The sequence below is a fragment of the Setaria viridis genome, chromosome 1, assembly GCF_005286985.2.
Source record: "Setaria viridis chromosome 1, Setaria_viridis_v4.0, whole genome shotgun sequence".
Lineage (NCBI taxonomy): Eukaryota > Viridiplantae > Streptophyta > Magnoliopsida > Poales > Poaceae > Setaria > Setaria viridis.
In genome coordinates this window covers 2,194,702-2,216,807 of record NC_048263.2, presented here as the reverse complement: position 1 = coordinate 2,216,807, position 22,106 = coordinate 2,194,702, and the positions used below count along the sequence as shown (strand labels likewise).

The 22,106-nt window shown below is 48.8% G+C and overlaps 1 protein-coding gene across 16 annotated transcripts; it reads left to right on the top strand.

Moving 5' to 3' along the window:
* Positions 1–1,277: 1,277 nt before the first annotated feature.
* Positions 1,278–18,897, top strand: LOC117848928 (uncharacterized). Of its 16 annotated transcripts, none has more exons than XM_034730541.2 (11): positions 1,306–1,567; positions 1,664–1,832; positions 2,523–2,564; positions 10,282–10,959; positions 11,049–11,177; positions 11,258–11,466; positions 11,552–11,852; positions 11,922–12,014; positions 12,103–12,193; positions 12,266–12,432; positions 12,531–12,834. In XM_034730541.2, exons 7-11 carry the CDS (start codon positions 11,616–11,618, stop codon positions 12,705–12,707), a joined length of 765 nt encoding a protein of 254 aa, XP_034586432.1. In that variant the 5' UTR covers positions 1,306–1,567; positions 1,664–1,832; positions 2,523–2,564; positions 10,282–10,959; positions 11,049–11,177; positions 11,258–11,466; positions 11,552–11,615; the 3' UTR covers positions 12,708–12,834. The 16 variants fall into 16 exon arrangements, 14 of the variants coding, with proteins under 14 accessions (XP_034586456.1, XP_034586466.1, XP_034586447.1 ...); XM_034730549.2 differs by having other exon boundaries at positions 1,309–1,567; positions 12,109–12,193; XM_072294138.1 differs by having other exon boundaries at positions 1,301–1,559; positions 12,103–12,432.
* The last annotated feature ends 3,209 nt before the right edge of the window (positions 18,898–22,106 follow it).

Here is a 22,106-nt window from a genome sequence, read left to right as displayed (position 1 = left end):
GCGACTACTGTGTCGTGGACCGGAGACTGCGGAGGGGTGGACCGGAGCTTATGGGTGTCCGCGGTCCAACGGCTACTGTGCTGTGGACCGTAGATTGCGGAGGGGTGGACCGGAGTTTATGGGTGTTCGCGGTCCACTGGACCACGTCCACAGAAGCGGGATGGGGGAGGCAAACAACGAGGGAGTAGCCACATCCACGCATCAAGTTTAAGTGAGGGAGGGGAAGGTGACGGTGGGGAACATGGCTAACGGGTGCATCGGTTCGCGCCGACAGTCGGTAGCGCCGCCGTGCCCTCCATGGGCGCCACCGCGAGACAGCCAGAGCGTCGCCAAATTCGCGATTCCGGCCACCTCCGGCGTCGTGGCCAGTACTAGGAGGGAGCGGGGCATGAACCAAGTAGCATGGTGCTGTTGTGGGGCTGAGAGGGAGGGAAGGAAGGAGCTCGGCCGCAAGGAGGAAAAGGAAAAGGGCGGCCGGCTCGGTGTGAGCTTTGGAGAGGGGCGGCCTTTTTATAGGCCCCCGCATCCGGTTCACCTGCGGTGGGCTCCCTCGATTGCCTCCCTGGGACACCCATGCCGTAGCCGCGTTCGGAGGAGTGACGATGTCGAAGTTTGTTGGGATGGTCCGCTTGATTTGGCGGACTTTCTCGACATGGATCTAAGAGGAATATTCTCTATAGAGACGAACCCAACTCACTTCATTTTTGAATCAAACATAGGTTTACCTGGGTCGAACCCATCTCAACCGTCTGTCCAAACACATACTAGGAAAAAGAAGAAGAAAAATTGAAGGGAGCTCGACACTTACCGACCTATGGGACAGATTACATGTGGGTCTCCTGGTTCAGTGACTACTACGGTCCAGCCGGTAGCCCAGCAAAGGGCGTTTGGTTCCTCGAGCTAAAGTTTAGTCCGTGTTACATTAAATATTCGGAGGCTAATTAGGACTAAATATAAGTTAATTATAAAACTAATTGCACAGATGGAGGCTAAATGACGAGACGAATCTATTAAGCCTAATTAATCAATCATTTGCAAATGTTTACTGTAGCAGCACATTGTCAAATCATGGACTAATTAGGCTTAATAGATTCATCTCACCGTTTAGCCTCCATCTGTGTAATGAGTTTTGTAAATAGTCTACGTTTAATACTCCTAATTAGTATCTAATCATTCGATGTGATATATGCTAAAAGTAAGCAACTGCAACCAAACGACCCCCTAACACTGTACCCACGCACAATGAGAGTAGGGACAGTCTTTCAGCAATTCAGCTCCTGCATCGGTGCCATTAAAGAGACCCTGAGCGGCTGAGCCTCTGCTTACCAGTAGCAGGCGGCTGGCCCCTCGCTCTCTCGCAATACCTTCGCCCCAACTCTTCTCGCACTAGCAAGCGGTAGCTGCTGGCCGCCGGTCACTCACCTCGATCCTCTTCATTTCTTGCCATTCTCGTTCGCCATCTTTTGGCAAGCACGGCAGAAGAGTCCCCAGCCCGCGGTTGGCTGCAGGGACGCGTTTCTGCCTCTCGCCGCCCTTGGCTGGCCGGCCGGCGAGTGGAAGTGAGGAAGTTCGTCTATGGCCCCTTACTGTTCCCGATTTGCTCACTATATTCAGTATTCGATCGATTCAGCTGTTTGATTTATTTTCTCCGCTATGCTGTCAGCTTGCAGCAAGAGATTTCAAGGAGCATTGTTTGGTTGACCGGACGTGAGGTTCTTGCATTTCTCAAGGCTACAGCGGAATCAAAGGTGCGCGCGCGCAGCTGGGAGATGAGCGGCAGGAGGAAGAAGCCTCCTGATGGTCGGACAGCCGGGGTCACTCTGGAGATCACGGTACGTTGTTTCTGCAACTACTCCCAAATTACTGTGGATTGTAGATCTGATGATCTGTTACCTCCTAGATGAAAAGAATTTGTTGCAACATTTCTTTATTTACAAAATTAGGATAAATATAGGGAAATCAATCTGTTATACGTAGATCTAACTGATAGTACTCGCTGTATGATTAACGAGAAACTGGATTGCAATTGCAGTATAGCCATGTTCTGTAAATCGGGGAAATAAAACTCATGGCATTAGAAATTAGATTGTTCCAAGATCAAGTACTAAACTAATAAACTCTAATGATGTATGTAATCTTAACTGGATTAATTTCACTAACATGGAAACAGAAAAGGAGAGTTCGGCAAAAATTTTGCATGGCTGCGTGCATGCCAACTTTTTTTTTCAAACAACTCGTACGTTCTCATTTGTAGATGCAAACTAGAAACAAATTAATTTGAGTGACACATGAGGAAGATAGAACAATCCCATCCTACATCATACCCTTTAAATCAGTCATCTTCCTTTTCGCAAAAAAAGTTAGCAGTCTTATTTCTAGTGATCAAACAATTCTAGTGCTTGTCTTGATTTGTCAGTACTATAACTAGTACTGGTTAGCGGTACCAGTTTAAACCTTATTGTCTTTAGCTTACCTTCGTGTCTCTGTCTTGCTGCTAGTTTATTTTGGCTTCTGTAATACAGGTCCCCGGAGCCTTGCTTGGATTAGATGGCATGGGAAAAAAGGTATGACATGCTTTTTATTTTACATAGGAAATTTAAATACTTATTTGCTTGGATTAGAAGGTATAGAAAAAAAATTATACGGATGTTTGTTTGATACGAAATAGAACACGAACAGGTAGCGCAATTGCGGTTGTGCTATTGTACCACAGAGACGTGAATTTGTTTTAATTTTAACTCTTTTTTAAAGATATTTTTCGTTGACGGTGAGGAGGCAGTGACGGGAGGACCACGAGTGATCGCGGGATTTGGTCGATGCATGAGCTTAGCAGTGGTGGCCATGGCGGTTGGCAAACCCGTGATTCCTAGCTGCGGGGCCCGGTAGCTCTGGGTCGATCTGCGCGGCCATCGACGATGGGGACGGTCGCGACAGTGGCTGTGGCTGCGCGAGAAAGAGATGCGTTGCCTGCTAGGGAAGGAGGGATCTGCCGGCATTGGGGTGCTGCGCGATGGAAGACGGAAAGAGAGAAAAAAATAAGATTGGGGAAGTATCGGTGTCCCCGCATATATGCGGGGTGACGGGGTGTTTTTCGCGTCCACGTATTTTTACGGGAATGATTAGGGAGAATTTTTTTATTTTGAACCTTTTTTATTTATTTTTAAAAATAATTTCAGCCGGAGTTTATTTGCGGCGGGTGACCCTTTTGCCCGTGCCAGACCGCCTAGTGCGTTAGGTCCCTGCCACGCTGGCGCGGCGACTCGACGCGTCAGGTGGGCGCTAACGTGGTCGGGCGCTTGGCCTGGCACGTCAGTGTTGCCACGCCACCCCGCTTGGCGCGGCAGCGCCTGCACTATATGCGCGTTCCGGTTCCTTCCTCCTCCCTCCCTCCTTTCTTCTTCCTCCAGTCATACGCGCGCCCGAAACTCCTTGCGCCGCCACCCGCCGGCCCACCCCCAAATTCATCCAAAATTCGGCGATTTCGGTGGGGGAAAGTTGAGGAAATCGAGCCTTGCTTCGTGTGGAAGGTATGCTCCTACTTTTTCTCGTGTTTTACGGTTGCATTTGGTAGATCGGAGGATGTTTAGCTGACTTAGGGTTAGGTTGATAATTTCAATTTTGAATGAAATGCAATGGCGTTTTGTGTTAGATGATGCATAGTTCAGACGCAATTGAGTCTCTGCGTACGATATTGACGTGTAGAACTTGTCGATTTAGGTATATATTCATTGAATTGTGTAGTTTACATGACATGTATATTTTTTTGTTTGCAATTTTTCCAATATGTGTAATGTGTCGAGTTGATTTGTCAAATGTGTGCACTGTGTAGTGTATATGACATGGTGAAATATTTGTATTTTGTAGATGGATCGTTTAGTTTGATTTTTTGATGGTGGTATTATGAAACAAAATGGAGAGTTAGAGAATATGAACGAGTCAATTGAATTCTTCGAGGGTCCTCTAAGTTTTACTCTTTAAGTTTATTGATTTAGTTAACCGTGTAATGAGGTAGTATGGATGTAGAGTGGATGAGATTAGTTTCAAGGTTGTTTTGATTGTGGGAAAGCTAGAGCTCATTATGTTCTCATGAGTTAGCATTCGATGCGAATTGGAAGCACTATAAGGATGTAGTTCACGAAGCTAATGTTGCATGTTTGGAGGTTATAGCTGAAATTGTTCGTATGCCTGGTCCAAATGTTATCTTGAGGGAGGAAGTAGCGGTAGTGAATCTTAATGGTACCTAGGAGTTAGAAATGTTGCATCACGTGTTAGGTGAAACAGAATGTGATTTTGATTTGGCCATTGCCAATGATGATTTTTCCAATAACATTTTTGAGAGGGATGAAACAAATATAGATGATGATAATGTCTCTATGGGTTCCGAAGATTGTGAATTCGAGGAAGATGGGGCAGTAGGTGTGGAGGTAGAGGAGGAGTCACTATCTCAGAGTGGTGGGCATGAATATGAGGACGATGGGGTAGAAAATGAAGAGGATGGACCGCAGTTTGACACCGCAACCGTGCATATCGTAGAAGGCATTCGTCGTATGGACGATTGTTTTCACCCAGAACGAATGGCGGTTGTTAAAAGAACGTGATGTCGAACTGCCATCCGTTTCTAATGATAATGAAATCAGAATGGTCCACGAAGCAATATGTGAATCTAGTATGGTGAATTTCGAAGGGACGTCTGTTGGTGAGAATCCAATGATTAAGAAGGGGATGAAGTTCAATAGTATCGAGTTGAAGTTTTTTTTGGCTGACTACGCAGTGAGGTTACATAGACCTTTTAGCGTAGTTTACTCTGATAAGAACTTAAGATACAATATGATCTGCAAGCAAGGATGCCATTAGCGTGTATGGTCTCGGCTAATATCAAGCACCGGACAATAGAGAATTTCAAATATTGTGCAACAGCATATTTATCGTTCGTCACAGTTGAAGCGAGTGCACGTACAGTGCAAAGCAAAGTACCTTGGGCGGCGTATTCTAGGCATTATCTATAAAGACAGCGAGACATCGGTGCCATCCTTCGTGGAGTCCATCTTCGCCTTTAATGGGTACCGTGTGAAGTATTCAAAGGCTTGTATAAGGGTACATTAATGATGGCAGTTGGTTTAGATCCAGAACAGCAGCTTGTGCCTCTTGCTTTTGCCTTGGTCGAGAGTGAGAATAATGAGAGTTGGTCATGGTTTATGAAACTTGTTCGGCGACATGTTCTTGGACCTTCACGCAAAGTGTGTATAATATCGGATAGGCATCATGGGCTCCTAAATTGTGCGAAGGACCACATGGATGGTTTTCCACCGCTTGTGCATAGGTGGTGCTCGAGGCACTTTGCTGCCAACATGTCGCGTCGGCAGAAGAGCAACCGTGTGATTGGAAAATTGAAGACTTTATGCAAGGTTGATACGGAGAGAGAATTTATTGAGAAGTTAGAAGATCTAGTGAAGGACTTGAACGATGACGCAAAAGAATGCTTGAAGGGTGAAATGGAGGATAAGGATAAATAGGCGCAGGCTTTCAATGAGGGAGGAATGCGTTGGTGTATTATGACCACGAACTACTCGGAATCACTAAATGCTGTTTTCAAAGGCATCCGAAGTAGGCCTGTCTCTGGAATTATTGAATACTCATTCAAAAAATGCAATGTCTTCTTTGTGGATCGATGGCAAAAGACACGTGCAATGTTGGATGAAGGCCATAGAATTGGGAAAGTTGCAGATAATTATTTATCACCGGCTGAGCTTAGATCCGTGCACCACTTATCAGAACCGTACGGGTTAGAAAGGATGGTGTATTCTATAAGAAGTTGCGGTACGACTAACATTGGGGTGAGAGTCATGGAGGCTGACACTACAGAGTGGATCTGAACGAAGTTTCATGCACCTGCAACGTTACTCAATTGCTGCACCTTTCATGTTCACACTTCATTACAGCTTGTAAGCAAGAGGTCTTAACTATGAAAGTCCCTTGTACATGTCACCGTTGTACTCTAGAGAGCACACCCCCGCTCGCCGCCGGTGGGGTCGCGGTCCGCCCCGCAGAGGTGGATGACACCCGTAACGCCTTCTTCGGCGCCAGCGGCGGGACCCGAGGGGCGGCGCAGCGAAACAACAAACAATATCAGCGAGAACAAACCCAATGCCAGGAAAAGAACGAGATTTGCGAGGAAATTCAACTCGCATTCCCGCAGCGCAAGGACGGCGCGCGCGCTTCGCCTCCGAGCCGGACGCCGACCCCGGGGCATCCGGCAACAGCCGCTTGTCGCCGCTCCTCTGCTGCTGGGCTGCAGGCGGAGGGACGGGGGTCGGCTCCGTCGACCCCCGGGGGGCGTTCTGCGCCGACCCCTGGGGCGCGGCCCTAGAACTTTGCAGGACAAGTCCTGGGCAGGCGGCCCGCCCGCGTCATCCCCCGCGGCCGCTTGGGCCGCGGCTCCCGGATAACAAACGCGCCCAACCGGGGGGACAGGATAAACTCCTCCTCGTCGTCGTCATCCTCCTCCTCTTCCTTATCGTCGTCGTCGTCCGACACGACCTGTCCTCGCTGCCGCCGTTGGAACTCCTTGGCGGGCTTTTTCTTCCTCTTCGCCGTCTCCTTGTCCTTGCGCCGCTTCTGCTTCTCGGCAAGGAGACGGTTCTGCTGCCGCCGCTTGGCGTCCTGTGGCACTGGCGGACGCGAGTCGACGACACGGGTCATGTTGCCCTGCAGAAACAAAGGGCCCTGTGTCGGAATGGCAAACCAAGAAACGCGAAGGAAGGAAACAGGCGCACGAAATCCTTACCAGATTGACGAAATTCTCGTCTGGGCGCATCGGAGGGTGGCCGGGCACCGGGTAATCGGCGTCCTTGTCCTCCAGCGCCTCCCGGACCCGCTGCCGGATCTCGGAGGCAGGGAGCGCACTCGTCGCGAGGACGGTGCCCTCGGTCGGCGCACCGGGGGTCATCTCGGCGAGCGAGCGGACCCGGAGCATCAGCGGCGCCACCCTCCGGGCGTGGTACGCCCCGATGACTCCGGCTTCGGTCAGTCCCCTCTCTTTTAGGTGCTCGATGGCCTGCAGCAGGCTGGCGATCCGCTTCTTCTCCTTCTCCACCGGGCCGTACGACCACACCTCCGACGCCACTTCAATGATGCGGCCGGTGAACTCCGGCAGGGGGGAGTTGGAGTAGTTCTTCACGTAGAACCACTGCTGGTGCCACCCCTTGTGAGATGCCGCGGTCTTCATCGCGATATACTCCTTGGCACGAGTATGGCGGAGGTGGATTCCGGCGCACCCTATCGGCACCAGGGTCGACCGCTGCTGGTTTCCCCTCTTCTCGACCTTCAGGTACAGGCTGACCGAGAAGAAGTATTTCCACAGCGAGAAGTTGGGCTCAATGCCTAGGAACCCCTCGCACAGCGCGACGAACGCCGCGATGTGCTGGATCCCGTTGGGGTTGAGGTACTGCAGCTCAAGCCCGTAGTAGTGCAAGAGCCTGCGGAAGAAGAGGCTCGGCGGAGTCGTGAACCCCCTCTCGTGGAAGTGGGCGAAGGACACGACATAGCCGGCGGGCGGACTCGGCACCTCTTCCATCTCGGGGAACCGCCATTCCTCCCTCTCCGTCCTCTCGCAGAGGAGGCCCTTCTCGTGAGGCCGTCGACGCGCGAGGTGCCAAAGTTAGAATGCGCCCAGGATCCCATTGCTGGGGGAAGAAGAGCTCGACGGAGGATGGGGAAAAAGGTTGCAACGCTGAGCGGAGGAAGAAGAAGCGGGCGCAAGGAAGCTAAGGGCGCGTGAGGAGGCGAAAAAGTTTGGAAGCAGATAGCCGGCGAAACCGGCAAGGCGAAATCCTTGTTTTATAGGGAAGGCGCGTGGGAAGCAGAACGGACGCCCCCATCGCAATAAATGTGGCGCCAGGTATGCCCATTTTTCAGAAACCGTGCACACGACCTGCAGCGGAAACATCCCCCTTCCCCTCGATTCGCGGGTCGACGCCCTCCACCACTTCATCTCCCGGAGAACATGCGCGCGACATCCTCCACGACTGGCCCAAGGAACAACCTCCTCCACGTTCGGCCCAAGGCGCGACCTCCTTCACGATCAGCCCAAGGCCCACCAAAAGGTAAAAAAGGGATACGGGGCTGAAAACGCCCCTACGGCCCATTACGATCCAGGGGTTCGAAGGCTGGCCCGCCGCGGGTTCGACAGCCGCTCCAGGATACCCCCGAGCGAGGGGTGAGAGGAGACGGGTCTGCTAGTGGCCATCACCCGGGCGCGCGACAGCCCATGGCGTCTCAGACTCACATTCGAGTCCGGACCGGCATCAGAGTTCACGGTTTTTCCCCGAGGAAAGGCAACGAGCCCCCGGATCCGACCGAACGGATTCGGGAACTATATGAACTGGCCGACCAGAGCCTGAGGTACGCCACCAGCTTGGCCTAAGCCTGACCCCTCCGAACGGGGACTGGGACCCCACTCGAATCAACTCGTTAGTAGCTCAATGAGCACCATGGTTCGTCCGGCGAGGATAGCGTGGCATGGCTCGCCCCCTCCGTCTCAGCGAACGGACGCTTGAGGGGTAACGTACAAAAGTTGACCTAGCCTCCCGACCGGTCCCCTGCAACGCGCGGGGGCTTGGGGGCTAGCCCTGCAACCAGAGACCACGCAGGTGGTCTCGACTTAAGGCTCCCAAACAGAAGGGCACGACAAGAAATCCTCTCACGCTGAATCGCTCACAGGATGCTTCACCTGATCAACCCCCTCGGTCGAGCCGCAAAAACAACACCTCCCGTCCCTGATCGATTGCAAGAATCCCCTACGGACGGCGACAAGCAGCCTCTGGAGGAGCGTCCCAGCTCCACCACAGGCTCGGGGGCTACTGTCGGGGGGAAGTATTAACGACCTCTCGAAGCCCATGGAAACAACAAGACATAAAGGCCCAGGCCCACTTAAGGTAACAAAGGGTGCCGTCGGCCCAACATGGGAGGCGAGAGTCACGCTCCGCCTCGCCCGACCCCGTGTCCCGGGGTCGGGCGCCCCCGACCCCTTGAAGACCAAGCTTCGCCTCGCCCGACCTACGGGCCTGGAGTCGGGAGCGCCCGACCCCCCGCTGCAAATCTACGCCTCGCCCGACCCAGGGCACAGGGGGTCGGGCTCACCCGAGCCCTCCTGACAAGTATCCGCCTCGGGCGCGGATCTCGTGGGCCCCCCTGTCGATCTCGCCATAAATGCGTCGCAGTTCTGTCAGGAAGAAGGATATCCGCGTCCCCGACGCAACCTGCCACAAGTACCAATGCGCGGCCGCACAGTACGAGCTACAGTGGCTACGACCTCCTCCGATTCGTTATAAGGCACTCATGGCCTGCGCCGCCTGGAGCCTGCCTCGCCCGTTCTCGCGCCCCACGCGTCCGGTGGCAAGGACGCGACGTCCGCCTTCCGCGGACTGTCAGCAAGATGGTGGGATTCGCCGCCTCCCCCAATGGACACAGGTGCCATAATGAAACACCATCATCGTGCCTGGCTGCGACGGCCACTAAGGAGACCGTCGACGGGACGCGACGGCGGCCGCCCTCCTCCGGCAAACGCGCCGGCAGGGGCCGAAGGCCGGCGAGGACGCCGGTGATCTGGGGACTTTGACCCTCCACTCGTATTGTTTGTTACCTAGCTATGTTTATCTCTTTTACAGCTCCTCACACACGGTCTCGCCTGTAACCCCGGTGGCCTCCTTGCGCTATAAAAGGAGAATCGGGGGCCTGAGACAGGGTGGGCTCGATAGACTACTCGAAACACAACAGACGCTGTCAAACCAACAGAACACACTCGTACCCGCCTAGAGCATCGGTGTACACCCAAGAGACTTGGGATCAGCTCCCTCTCTCGTACTTCTGTAACCCCTACTACAGAACCCCGCGTGGGCAACACGAGCAGCTCCCGATACTGGACGTAGGGCATTCCTTCGCCCGAACCAGTCTAAACCCCGTGTCTCCCACGCCACCATCTGAAGCCTTACGCGCATAAAAGAAATTTACTAGTCTAAGTCTTGATCCGCTAATCTTGACAACGACAGCATAACATTCATTTTCACTTGTATCTTGAAAGTAGTCGTTACGAAATTCTTATAAATTGAGGATGTGCCTGTCCTTAATATTTGCTTGTGTACAATGTAAACAATTTCATACTGAAAATATCATTTATATCAAATTTGTGTTACTTACCACTTTAGTAGTCCTTTATTCTCAAATGCATTGACTTCTCATTTTTGTTTGAAACCACCTTTGTCATCAATGTCTATTTCCTTGTAGGTAAGTAATAATCTTATAATGTTTTGCGGGATTTGAAACCACTCAGGGCTAGAGTGCACTCACCACTTAGGTGGGATGAGTGGTACGCGGAGTACTTGCAGAGAGCTGGTTTTTGGATCTTGCAGTTCAGGTTGTCGCAGGTGTCCCTCCAATGGACGGACCGTTGTTGACCGTTATGGTAGACAGGTGGCGTCCGAAGACTCACACTTTCCATCTCCCGTTCGGAGACATGAGCATCACAATGCAAGATGTTGCTATGATACTCGGTCTTCCACGGGAGGGGCATCCAGTGACGGGAATTATACATAATGAGAATTGGCGTGACATGGTTCAAATGCATATTGGGATTAGGCCGCCAGAGCCAGAGGACGGAGATAACTCCAAGAAGACCTCCGGTGTCAGCTTCGCATGGTTGAGGGAGCACTTCAACGTTTGTCCGTAGGGAGCAAATGACGAGGTTGTGTAGCGATACGCTCGAGTTTGGCTATGGCACTTTGTGAGCATATTCCTCCTTCCTGATGCAGCTGGGAACACGGTGTCTTGGATCGTTCTCCCCATTTTGGGTCAGCATTGGGACAACATAGCCCTTTACAGTTGGGGCTCAGCGGTTCTCGCCTAGCTGTACAGGCAGCTATGTAAGGCTTGCCCGTGGGTCGACCTTCCTGTCTCCGTGTCGATGTAAGTCACAACGGCTAATTCGCTTTTCTGCTTTATTGTTCGGAAAACTATTGTATCATGTGACCAATTGGACTTACTTGCAATTTCAGCCATGGCATCGAAACGATGCTCATCCCACATTCTATCATGTGTGGAAGCATGTGCAGCCCGTTCGTGGCAATCCTGATAGGCGCTACAGAGCCTACACAAACAAGTTGGATGTTGTAATGCAGCACCAGGTAATTTGCTCACTAGAGTTTTTTAAGCTCTATTCCATATAATGACAGATGAAATAAGTATTGCGTACTAATTTTTGAAGGTTGAATGGAAATTGTACGACCGTGAGCAGCTAAGCTAGATTGTATTTTCACCGACGTGCTACAGGGATAGAGAGTTGTGGAGGTGCACGACTCCAATGATATTGTACTACGTCGTAGAGTTCTAAATGCCGCATAGGGTGATGCGGCAGTTTGGGAGGATGTAACCGTGCCCTCCTTTGAAATTATCGACTTCGGAGCAGCTGCACAAGTATGCAGGAATCAATAACTACTGGAGGTTATTCGATACGCGTACTTAACATGTTATACTAATACTTCACTAATTTGTGATGCAGCATCGACCGCAGATAAAGGTATAAGGATAATGATTGGAGGGTGAAGCATGCTTAGTACCTCATCATGTGGGAGAATAGGCAAAGATGTGATTCTGAAGATGGACCGTACTGGCGAGCAGGACCAAACAATGAGTACATACGATGCTACTGTACTTCGATGAGAAATAAAGTGAAACCATCTTGGAGTAATGTGCCCATTGAGGATGCACCGTCTGACTCGTCCGACGACATAGCTGACGTGTACGACACGGTGACACGCTATGGGACACAGCCTGAGCGTGCACCTCTGAACGACTACATGGTAAGATTTCGGTTTGTAATCATAGTATCGTAACATTGATCATTCATGGAATGAAAACTATGCATTCAGGGACAACAGCTTGCAAGGCTCTCAAACGAGGTGGGCATGGTCATGGAGCGTGCCGTCGGATCCGGTGATGGTCTACTTCGTCAGTTCGCAGAGGTAGAAGCCCAACCTAATTTTCACATATGCTCATACTATCTTTGTAGCCCAGTCAATATCATAGTTGTGAATATATGCTGCTTACAAGTTGCAGAGGGTTCGGAAAAGCTGCAAGCGAATGTCCATGAGGATGAACTGCATGTCGTCCTCAGATGTGCACTACGGGGGCAATGGCCAGGGTACTTCTTCAGGATCACGTCGGACTCCATTGGCGACTCCCCCCAGGGCTGTAACACCGTCCACTGCTGCAGGTCCTAGCTGGAGATCACGAGGCAAGGCACCCGCATCCCCTCAGGCAAGCGAGGACTCTGAAGGTGAGCAGTCCGAGGATGACGACCCTACATATGGTGAGGAACTGGAGATTTCCGTCATGATCGATGCTCCACCTGTGACTCAGACGCAGGGAGAGTCCAGCCAGGTACATTCACAAGTTTCCCTAAATTTAATTCTGGATTGTTAATGTTCACTCCCGAAGTGTCATACAAATTTTATGCTTTGTGCCCAATTATTCCATAGGAACCTACACCTCGTACCCGGATGCCATGCCAGCGGCGTCGTTCACGGGACCACACCGACGTTGGCTGCGCCAATGTGCTGCCCACGCATCCAAGGAGGAGCGTTGCCCAAGAGATCCTTTTAGCCCTCCGGTTGAGCGGCGGCCACGACAATGAATGTTGCATGTCTCAAGTGTGATGCACTAGGTGTGCAATTTATGTTATATGTGTGTGCAAGACTATTGGAACTATCACGTGTGTAAAAGACTAAGTTGGATGTTAGGTTTATTTCTGTTCGTACAATGGTATATGTTTGCTTCGTGATATACTTGTGCTTCGTGTATTTTTTCGTAAATGTTCGTACTGGTAGGCTATCGCGTACTAGAAGAGAGAGGAACTAATTTCATGGTTGAAACTAGTTTAAGAAAAATAAAAAAAACCTATTTAAGTTTCATCAGCCGCATTGTGCATACCATTGAAAGTGCTTGCCGGGGCAGCTGAGTCGGCGGAAGTCTAGCAGCCCAGAAAACCTACTGAAAGTTTAATGTATTTGGCACGGCATCTCACCCTTGCCGCGCCATGCGGAGTGGCGCGGCTGCCCCCACCCCCCCAACCTACTGAAACTTTTGTGCAATTGGCGCGGCAGCTCACTCCTGTCGCGCCAGTCCGCCTGGCGCGGCAGCCCTTCCCCACCCCAGCAACCTACTGAAATTTTGATGCGTTTGGCGTAGCAGCGCAGTCCTGCCGCGCCACTCTGCCTGGCGCGACAGGCATCCCCCCCGGAACCTACTGAAACTTTTATGCATTTGGCGTGGCAACTCACTCCTGCCGCGCCACCCCCGCTGGCGCGGCAGCGCACTCCTGCCGCGCCAGTTCGTCTGGCGCGGCAGCCCCCTCCCCCGCCCCGGCAACCTACTGAAGCTTTTATTGGGTTGGCGCGGCAGTGCACTCCTGCCGCGCCAGTCCCTCTGGCGCGGCAGCCCCCACTACTGAAATTTTCTGGCCATCCCTGCAAATATGGATATGGGCGCCATCCCTGCAAATATGGATATGGCTCCATTCAAGCTGGATATAGATGAGCTAGTAGCTGATTATGGCAAGGTAAATTTTGTCAAAAAATTTAATGACACTCGCTGATTTCAAGCGACTTTGGAAGAAGAAATTTTCTTATATCTATGATCCTCAAAGGTAATGGACGGAAAAAATATAATGTTGTAATAAAATTGACGGGAGGAGGCCGGGTCATTCACATTTGAATTGAAGGTAAGAGGCGAATACCCATTACAAAATTGGAATAGCGAGTCTTGTGATAGTTTATACAAGTAACATACTATCAAAATAGAAACATTGACCGCAACCATGCAAGCAAACTCAATACAAATAACATAGTACATGTTTTGTTAACAAAGTATCATAATTGTCACAATAAACATAGTTCTCTTACAAATGAAAATTGTTTTTGACAACTAATCGTAGTTCTCAGAATAAACATAAACATAGTTATCTCATAAATGAACATAGTTTTGACAACTAAAGAGAAACATGATCAAGCTAAATCAACACGTTCATCTAGTCCGAGTCACCTTCATATAGTAACTCATCGTCATCATCATCATCCTCATCATCATCATCCCCGACAATAACAACTCCCTTCCCTTTCTTATCGACATTAACCTTACCAACAGTTAAATCGGCAACAAGAACCTTCATCGTCTCCATCTGTGCCTCTTCCGCTTTTTGTTGTAACTCTTCCATTTCAATCCTTCTCTTTCTTTCCCTAACCTGCTGTAAATATTCTTCCCATGAACCCTTAGGATATTTCGCATTCGGATCAACCACATAACCTAAACGATCTCTTTCCTCCCTCAACCTTTGTTTCTCCAACTCCCTCTCCTCCTGCAACTTCCTCCTATTTTCTCTCTTCTCATTTTCAGTTAGAGGTCGTGGATACTTGGATCTATTCTGCCTCCAATACTTAATAATAGTTTTCCCTCGCATAAAGTCCTTCAGGCTCCACTCCAGTCTCATGCACCATATCTTGATATATTTTCCCCCAAAGCAAGTTGCCGTCAGGGATAGGCACATCATACTCCTTCCTAATATTTTCTATCAGTTCTTGTTGTTTTCTTGACTTCCATGGTTCCGATGTATTACTCAACTTTAATAACAAATCACAACAACCAGAAAAATCTTCCCAATCACATGTCCTTCCCTCCTACAACAACAATTTCATATTCTTACAAATTTGAAACAAGTTCCAACCTTAATAACACACAAGAGCCGAGTAGTTACTAACCCAGTAATCGCCATGTGCATTTCCACAGAACGAACCATATCCAAATTCAGAAGGCACCACACCTTGTGTTGCCAATATACCACACTTGCATCTATCACTAGGAGAGGACACACATGGCCACGGTGCCTTTCCACTCTCGAACTCCCGCACTTGCTCCTCCATTTGCCACATTGTCATTGGGCCGTATATATACTCATTGAAATCACACAACGGCCACCCATCCTGCAAAAAAACGGGGACGACATTATAAGTGACCATATACCAATAAATTATAACCGCTAGCTACACGTCATACTAATATTCTTATAATAAACTTACATGAGTCTTTAGCGAGCATCGAAAGAATGGAGTGAACTTAGGTGGAACCTCTAAGTTAGGACGCATAAGCTTAGCAGGAACACCACATTTGCACATGGGAGGATCCCTCACACGCCTACAAGCAGCCTCCTGCTTCTCCTCCTCGGCCATCCTAGGTGGGTTTGGTGGAGGAGGAACCCAACGCCTAAACTGATGGTATGGTTTAAGCTCTGTGCTATGATATAGGAATAGGCGGATCCTAGGATCATATTTGTCGGGTCCATTGATCCACTGAAATAAATCACAACGTGCGGTAGGCATTGGATTGAAAGTCCACTTGCATACATAGAAGGCTCTTCCGGCTATCTTTGGATGCCTTGATTGTTTCACCTCTACTTCCACGCCACATCTACAAAGAGGTACCGGAAGGGCAGGAGGTACGGGACCAGCACCATTGGACTCGCCCACATAACGCACATACCACTTACGCCACTTGTATTCACAACCAAACGACGTCTTCTCACCTAGACATCAAGTGCTACAAAATTAATACACAAATAAACTTTACACACGTAATCCATACGAACTATATACATCATTTCAAAAAAATGTAAACACTCCATCTACAAAATACAAACACTTAAACATATCAACTATAGCAACTATATTAAGGAACAAAAATATGAGACAAGTTAATTGAACATATAAAAAAAATACATGTCATGTAAACCACATAATTGGATGAATATATACCTAAATCGAAGCATTCAACAAGTTCTACACGTCAATATCGCGGGCAGAGACTCAATTGCGTCTGAACTACGTATCATCTAACACAAAACACCATTGCATTTCATTCAAAATTGAAATCATCAACCTAACCCTAAGTCACCTAAACATCCTCCGATCTACCAAATGCAGCGGTAAAACACGAGAAAAAGTAGGGGGATACAGTCCACACAAAGTGGTCACTAATCCTCAACTTTCCCCCACCGAAATCGCCGGATTTTGGGTGAATTTGGGGGTGGGACGGCGGGAGCGGCGCAGGAAGCTAAGGGTGCGGGTCTGTCTGGAGGAAGAAGAAAGGAGGGAGGGAGTAGGAAGGAGCCGGCGCGCGCGTGTAGTGCAGGCGCTGCCACGCCAGGCGGGCTGGCGCGTCAACTCTGCCGCGCCAGGCAGGCTGGCGCGGCGAGCGCCCGCCCACGTCAGCGCCCACCTAGCGCAGCGAGTTGCCGCGCCAGCGTGGCAGGGCCCGCCGCGCCAGTGCATGTGGCGCGGTCGAGGCTGCCTGCCGCGCTAGGCAGTCTGGCGCGGCCAAAAGGGTCATCTGCCGCAAATAAAGTCCCGCTGAGGTTATTTTAAAAAATAAATAAATAAAGGTTAAAAATAAAAAAAAACAATTCGATTGGGGAGGGGTGTTTTTCGCGTCCACGCATTTTTACGGGAATGAGTCTTTTCTGTTTTTCCCCTAAATAACGTTTTGGGGTAATTTTAAGGAAGCTCTTGGAGTTGCTCAAGAGTTCCCAAAAAATTCTTCCTCAAAATGAGGTAGCCTTAACATAGAAAAGCAAGGCAATTGACTTACCATCCTATCTAGGATTGGTCCTGTCTCCACCTGCCTTCCTGCACGAGTACTTTGGTCATACATCGTGTCTTCATCGTCGGATGACTGGATGTCGGCGTAGTCATCTTGTGTCCATTGTACCCTCAACCTGCTACGCGTAGCACCTTGGTATCAAGTCTGGTATCGCCTGTACTCATTGTTTGTCCCGTTTGGATTTCATTAACAGAAAAGGGTGGACAAGCTTTAATGTGTTAGCGATAGTGGATATTGACATGCGATTCACGTACGTAGGAGCGGGGAGGGCAGGGTCCAGTCATGACATATCAGTGTTGCGGGAGTGTATGGAGACACCGAACTACCCGCATCTACCTCCAGGTATGGTACTTGCCTAATTACGCACATGACGCAGCAATTGCAAAAATTGGTGCACTAATGGTGAATATTTTTGATTTTATGTAGGAAGATATTATTTGGTGGACTCGGGGTACGCAGTTCGTGAAGGCTATCTGGGATCGTATCAAAGTACTAGGTACCATTTGGAGGAATTCAACAGAAGAGCGGCTGATAGTTTGGAGGAGAAATTCAACTTCCACCATTTCAGTCTTCGCAATGTTGTCGAACGAGCATTTGGCGTGCTCAAATCCAGGTGGCATATTTTGCGGCAAGTTCCATTATATGATCGAGAGAGGTAAACGAAGATCGTTATTGCTTGCTTCGCACTCCACAATTATTCGCTGGACCTTGCCGATGCAAGTACTGCAGATTCGAACATGGCGCGAACTCCGGACTACGGGGTGTCCGCATGGGTCGCAGCAAATGCTACTCCTGATATGGCCAGTGTACGAGATTGGATCGCGGCAGGAATCTCTTTGATGTAGATGTATGCGTATGCTGTGTATGTTTGTGTTGTATGTTGTATATAAGCAATTGTGTGCCTTAGTCTGTACGTTAGTACCTTCAATGAAGTTGGTTAAGTTTGCGCCAAAAAATTTGAATTTTTTAGATCCTTTTATCGTTACAAATTTAAATTTGAAATGTAGCAGCGCAGCAGTACGGAAACCAGCCCCAATAACCCAAGCAGCAGCTAGCAGCGGTGGCCAGCTGCTTCTACCGCCGCTTGCAGCTGAAGCCAGCAGCGTAGCCAGGCAGCTACTGCTACCACTGCTTGCAGCTAAAGCCAGCAGCGCAGCTAGCCTGCAGCGCTGCCGAACGGGCAGTTTATGTTTCAAGCTGTTGAACAACTAAAAGGAAACAACCAAAAGATGTTGGAATCAATTTAACACGTTTCTGTGTCAATGGCTCTTACTTTTATTTTTCTTTGTTTCTGTAGATGAGCAGAGGGAGGAGAAGAATAACGTGGAAGGTCATCAGGGAGATTGCCAAGTGCAACGACATGGGATTTGCAAAGGTGCGATGGTTTAGTCTTATATGTTGTTTTATTTCAATTCATCACCTCCTGAACACACATCTCATTTGAATGTGTATCGCCTTTTCTGAGTGCTTAGGGTCCATTTGTTTGGGCTACTAGGCATGTTAGTTTTTGTGATCCGTTAAGCCCAATGCCCTAGAAAAACTAGAGGCACCCTACCATGAGCTTTTAGTCCCTCACATATCGCAAATCTAATGGAGAGGGATCGCAGGCGTGGGCTGCTGGATAGTTGCAGATAGCTAGGTATCTCTATCTGAATTGTGTACACTAGCATAGCAGTAGCAATCAATAGCCATCAGCTCATCAATCGTGCTTGTATATATTTTGTGCAGAAGGCCGGCTGCGAGGCTGTTTGCTGGAGTACTTGCTTGCTTGCCGGAGATCGCACGCGCTGGAGCCTGCAGAAGTTGCTCCCTTCTTGCTTGCCAGAGATCGCACGCACGGAGGAGCTGCTTGCTGGAGAACGTAGGTGGCCCCGACCGGTCGCCAGTAGTGAGCCAGTGATCGGTGGGCAGTGGATCACGCCATGGGCAGAGCCGTGGGACTAGTTGAGGTGCATGGGTGTACATCTGGACACCCAATATTTTTGGTAAAGAAGTTTTTAGCTTGTATTCCCTCCATCCCTCCATCTATTTTTATAGTTGGAAATTCGCCATCAGTTGTATTAGTGACTGAGGTGGCCTCCACCTCAGTCACTGACATTTGCATTTTTCAAATTATTGAAAATTGTAATGGCATGAAATTATTCTATCTTACGAGGTATGCCTTGACTTGGTACGATTTTTCAAATAACGTTTTGATCATTCACTTACCTTATATTATATTGTTTATTATGGTTATGAACTTATAATCATTGTAAAATATTTTTTATTACGAATCCAACCTTACAATATAAAAATAAAAAAATTAAATTTGAATATGCGTGACCGTCTTATAAAAAAAATGAAGGGAGTATACGTATAGTGGTAACTGGATCAAACTTTGTATATTTAAGCTCAAACAAGCTGAAAGGCCTTCTTAGCACCTAATTGGGCCCTCGGCAGCCTCCTACGCTGGCCCAATTTGGGAGGAACGGCCAGAACCGCAATCCACCATCGAGCGTAGAGTTAAACGAAGCTCGTAAACTAATGAAAAGCTGAAAAGCTCGACGCTCGTGACCTGATGCTCATAGGGTTGGTTCTGCTTAGCTCGGCTCGACCTTTAAACGAATCGAGGCAGTCTCAATTTCAGCTTGTTTTCTTAACAAACCAGCTCGTAAACTATTTATGAGATATTCAATTAGCTTATTAGGCTCGATAAAAATGAACATTTCAGAAATATTTTTCATCAATATAGTTATATTACTATTATTTAGTTAAAATAAACTTGTTATTCAACTTGTAAGCCAAATCTAGTACTAATTAAGTCTACTTCAAGTCTCCAAACATCTATATTATCCTAATTTATTGACTTATATTATTTATTTTCGTAAGATCATCATAAATTAAACTTTTAAATATTGCTAGTATATTTAAATTATCATATATTGGTAAATGTAATATTTGATCATAACATTAATATTCAACAATGCCAGACTCGTGAGCTAAACGAGCTGGCTTGAACTTTCAAACGAACCGAGCCAAACTTGATTTTTAGCTCGTCAACCTTAACAAGTCGAGCCAGCTCCTTATCAAACGATCCAAAACAAGTCGAGCCTTGATGAGCCGAGCTGGCTTGTCAGCCACCCCTAACTATACTAGTGGAAACCACTCCCCCCACCCCCCCCCACCCCCCCCACCCCCCGGCGCCGCCCCGGTTGCGCGGGAAGGAGATGCAATATATTGCAGAACATAAGGGGACATAAGATGATGGGATTTTGAACCAATCAATCAATTGCTGAACTTATTATTACACCTTAGGCTCGTATAATTGTATAAATGTGTTCGTATATGTCATTTACATAATAGGATTTGTTAAATATTCGTAGAAGGTACTTGGTAACTTTCAACAAACATAGGCGGTGTTTGGGAACACCGTGCTAAACTTTAGCACCTGTCACATCGGATGTTTGGATACTAATTAGGAGTATTAAATATAGTCTAATTACAAAACTAATTGCACAGATGGAGTCTAATTCGCGAGACGAATCTATTAAGCCTAATTAGTCCATGATTTGACAATGTGGTGCTACAGTAACCATTTGCTAATGATGGATTAATTAGCCTAATAGATTCGTCTCGCGAATTAGACTCCATCTGTGCAATTAGTTTTGTAATTAGCTCATGTTTAGTTCTTCTAATTAGCATCCGAATATCCGATGTGACCCTGCTAAAATTTAGCACCTCGTATCCAAACAACCCCACAGTACCCTCGCAAACACATTGACTATATGGAGAACAGGAAGCTCATTGTTATATTTTTTTTTTGGTGTTGTAGAAGAAGCGTATTAACCATATATGGTACATGGATCTTGTAAGGATGACGTCAAGAGGAGTAGAGTAAATTGAAGAGCTAGTGCCCATGTACCGCGCTGTCACGGCCTGTGAAGTCCGCGACTGTTTCTGGAACGATAGATGGCTCCCTGTTGGCAGGCTCAAGGAGTTGTTTCCACTGCTATACAGCCACGCTCTCACCACTGAGATTGCGGTTGCGGACATCATCGAGGATGGGATCGAACACAACCTTGTCCCCCACATCACTCGCGCGGCGAGAGAACAGCTGGCTAAGCTGCAGGACCTGATGTCCACGATATCACTTGATGAAGACGATCGCCGTACATCCCCGCTCTGCCAAGGAGACAACACCCTTCGTGCAGGGCTGGTCTACAGAAACTTGCTCGCTGCTACAGGTTCCCCACCTTCCGCCTTCGCCGATTTCGTCCGGAAGAACCGCTCGCCACCGAAAGTGCAGTTTTTCCCCTGGTTGCTCGTCCAGCAGCGGATTCAGTGCCGACAAAATTTGCTACAGAAGAATGTGATCGACGACGCCAGTTGCGAGCTCTGCCGCCAAGACACGGAGGACTGTGATCACTTGGTGTTCAACTGCCCCTTCTCCGCCCAAGTCTGGTCTGCACTTGGCGTCGACACTGCAGGGTTTCTGTGTCCCAGCTCTGGACTGTGCCCCGTCCGACAACAGTCCCGGCAAAACACTCCGACAACTTCATCTTGCTGCTCTGCTGGAATCTGTGGAAACATCGCAACGAGCAACGAAGAGTCGTCACGCCTCCGCCTCCGGGAGGCTTGCAAACAAGAAGCTCGACTGTGGAGCTGTAGGTGGCCTACTTCTGACCGACACATAGCTGACGCATGGTGCCTCACCCTTTCTAGCATGTAGAACTCTAAAATGTATTTACATCCCTTTGTTTTCCTACAATCTGCTGAAACTCATATGTAAAAGCATTTGGCTTGCTGAAAAAGCGCATCAATGAATCAGGTGGGGGACATCTCTCCCCCCCGTTGACCATAAAAAACAAAAACAAAACAGCCACCAATACTGTTCAGTTTATTACAGCATCTTTGCCCTTTGGTCTACTGATACAACAAACTCATTTGAAGTCACACTCTTACTGCAGGATCTTCGACAAACCGACGGTCCTTAATTCCATCTTCTACTATCATCCCAGTGCGCCCCGGCAATCTCCCCGTGCATAGTTGCCAAGTCGATGCGGCCGCGTACCCAGGTTGTGGAGTCGGTGAAGCAACTTGAGCAGCAGACGTTTGTTGTGCGCCGCCAGGTTCTTGATCCCCAGGCCCCCCTGTTCTTTCGGTTGGCAAGAATGTTCCCATGCTACCAGGCATTGCGCGCCATGAACCTGGCTTTCTCCAGACCACAAGAAAGCACGCCGACGACGATCGAGTGCGACAAGGGTCCCCTGGGGCAGCTGCATTACTGGCATCACATACACTAGCTGGCTGTCCAGGGCAGAGTTAACTAGGACAGCCCGGCCCATTCCTGTTAGCAGGGATGCCTGCCATCCACTGAGATATTTATCAGCTTTGGCTATCAGTGGAGTGAACGCTGACAACCGAAGCTT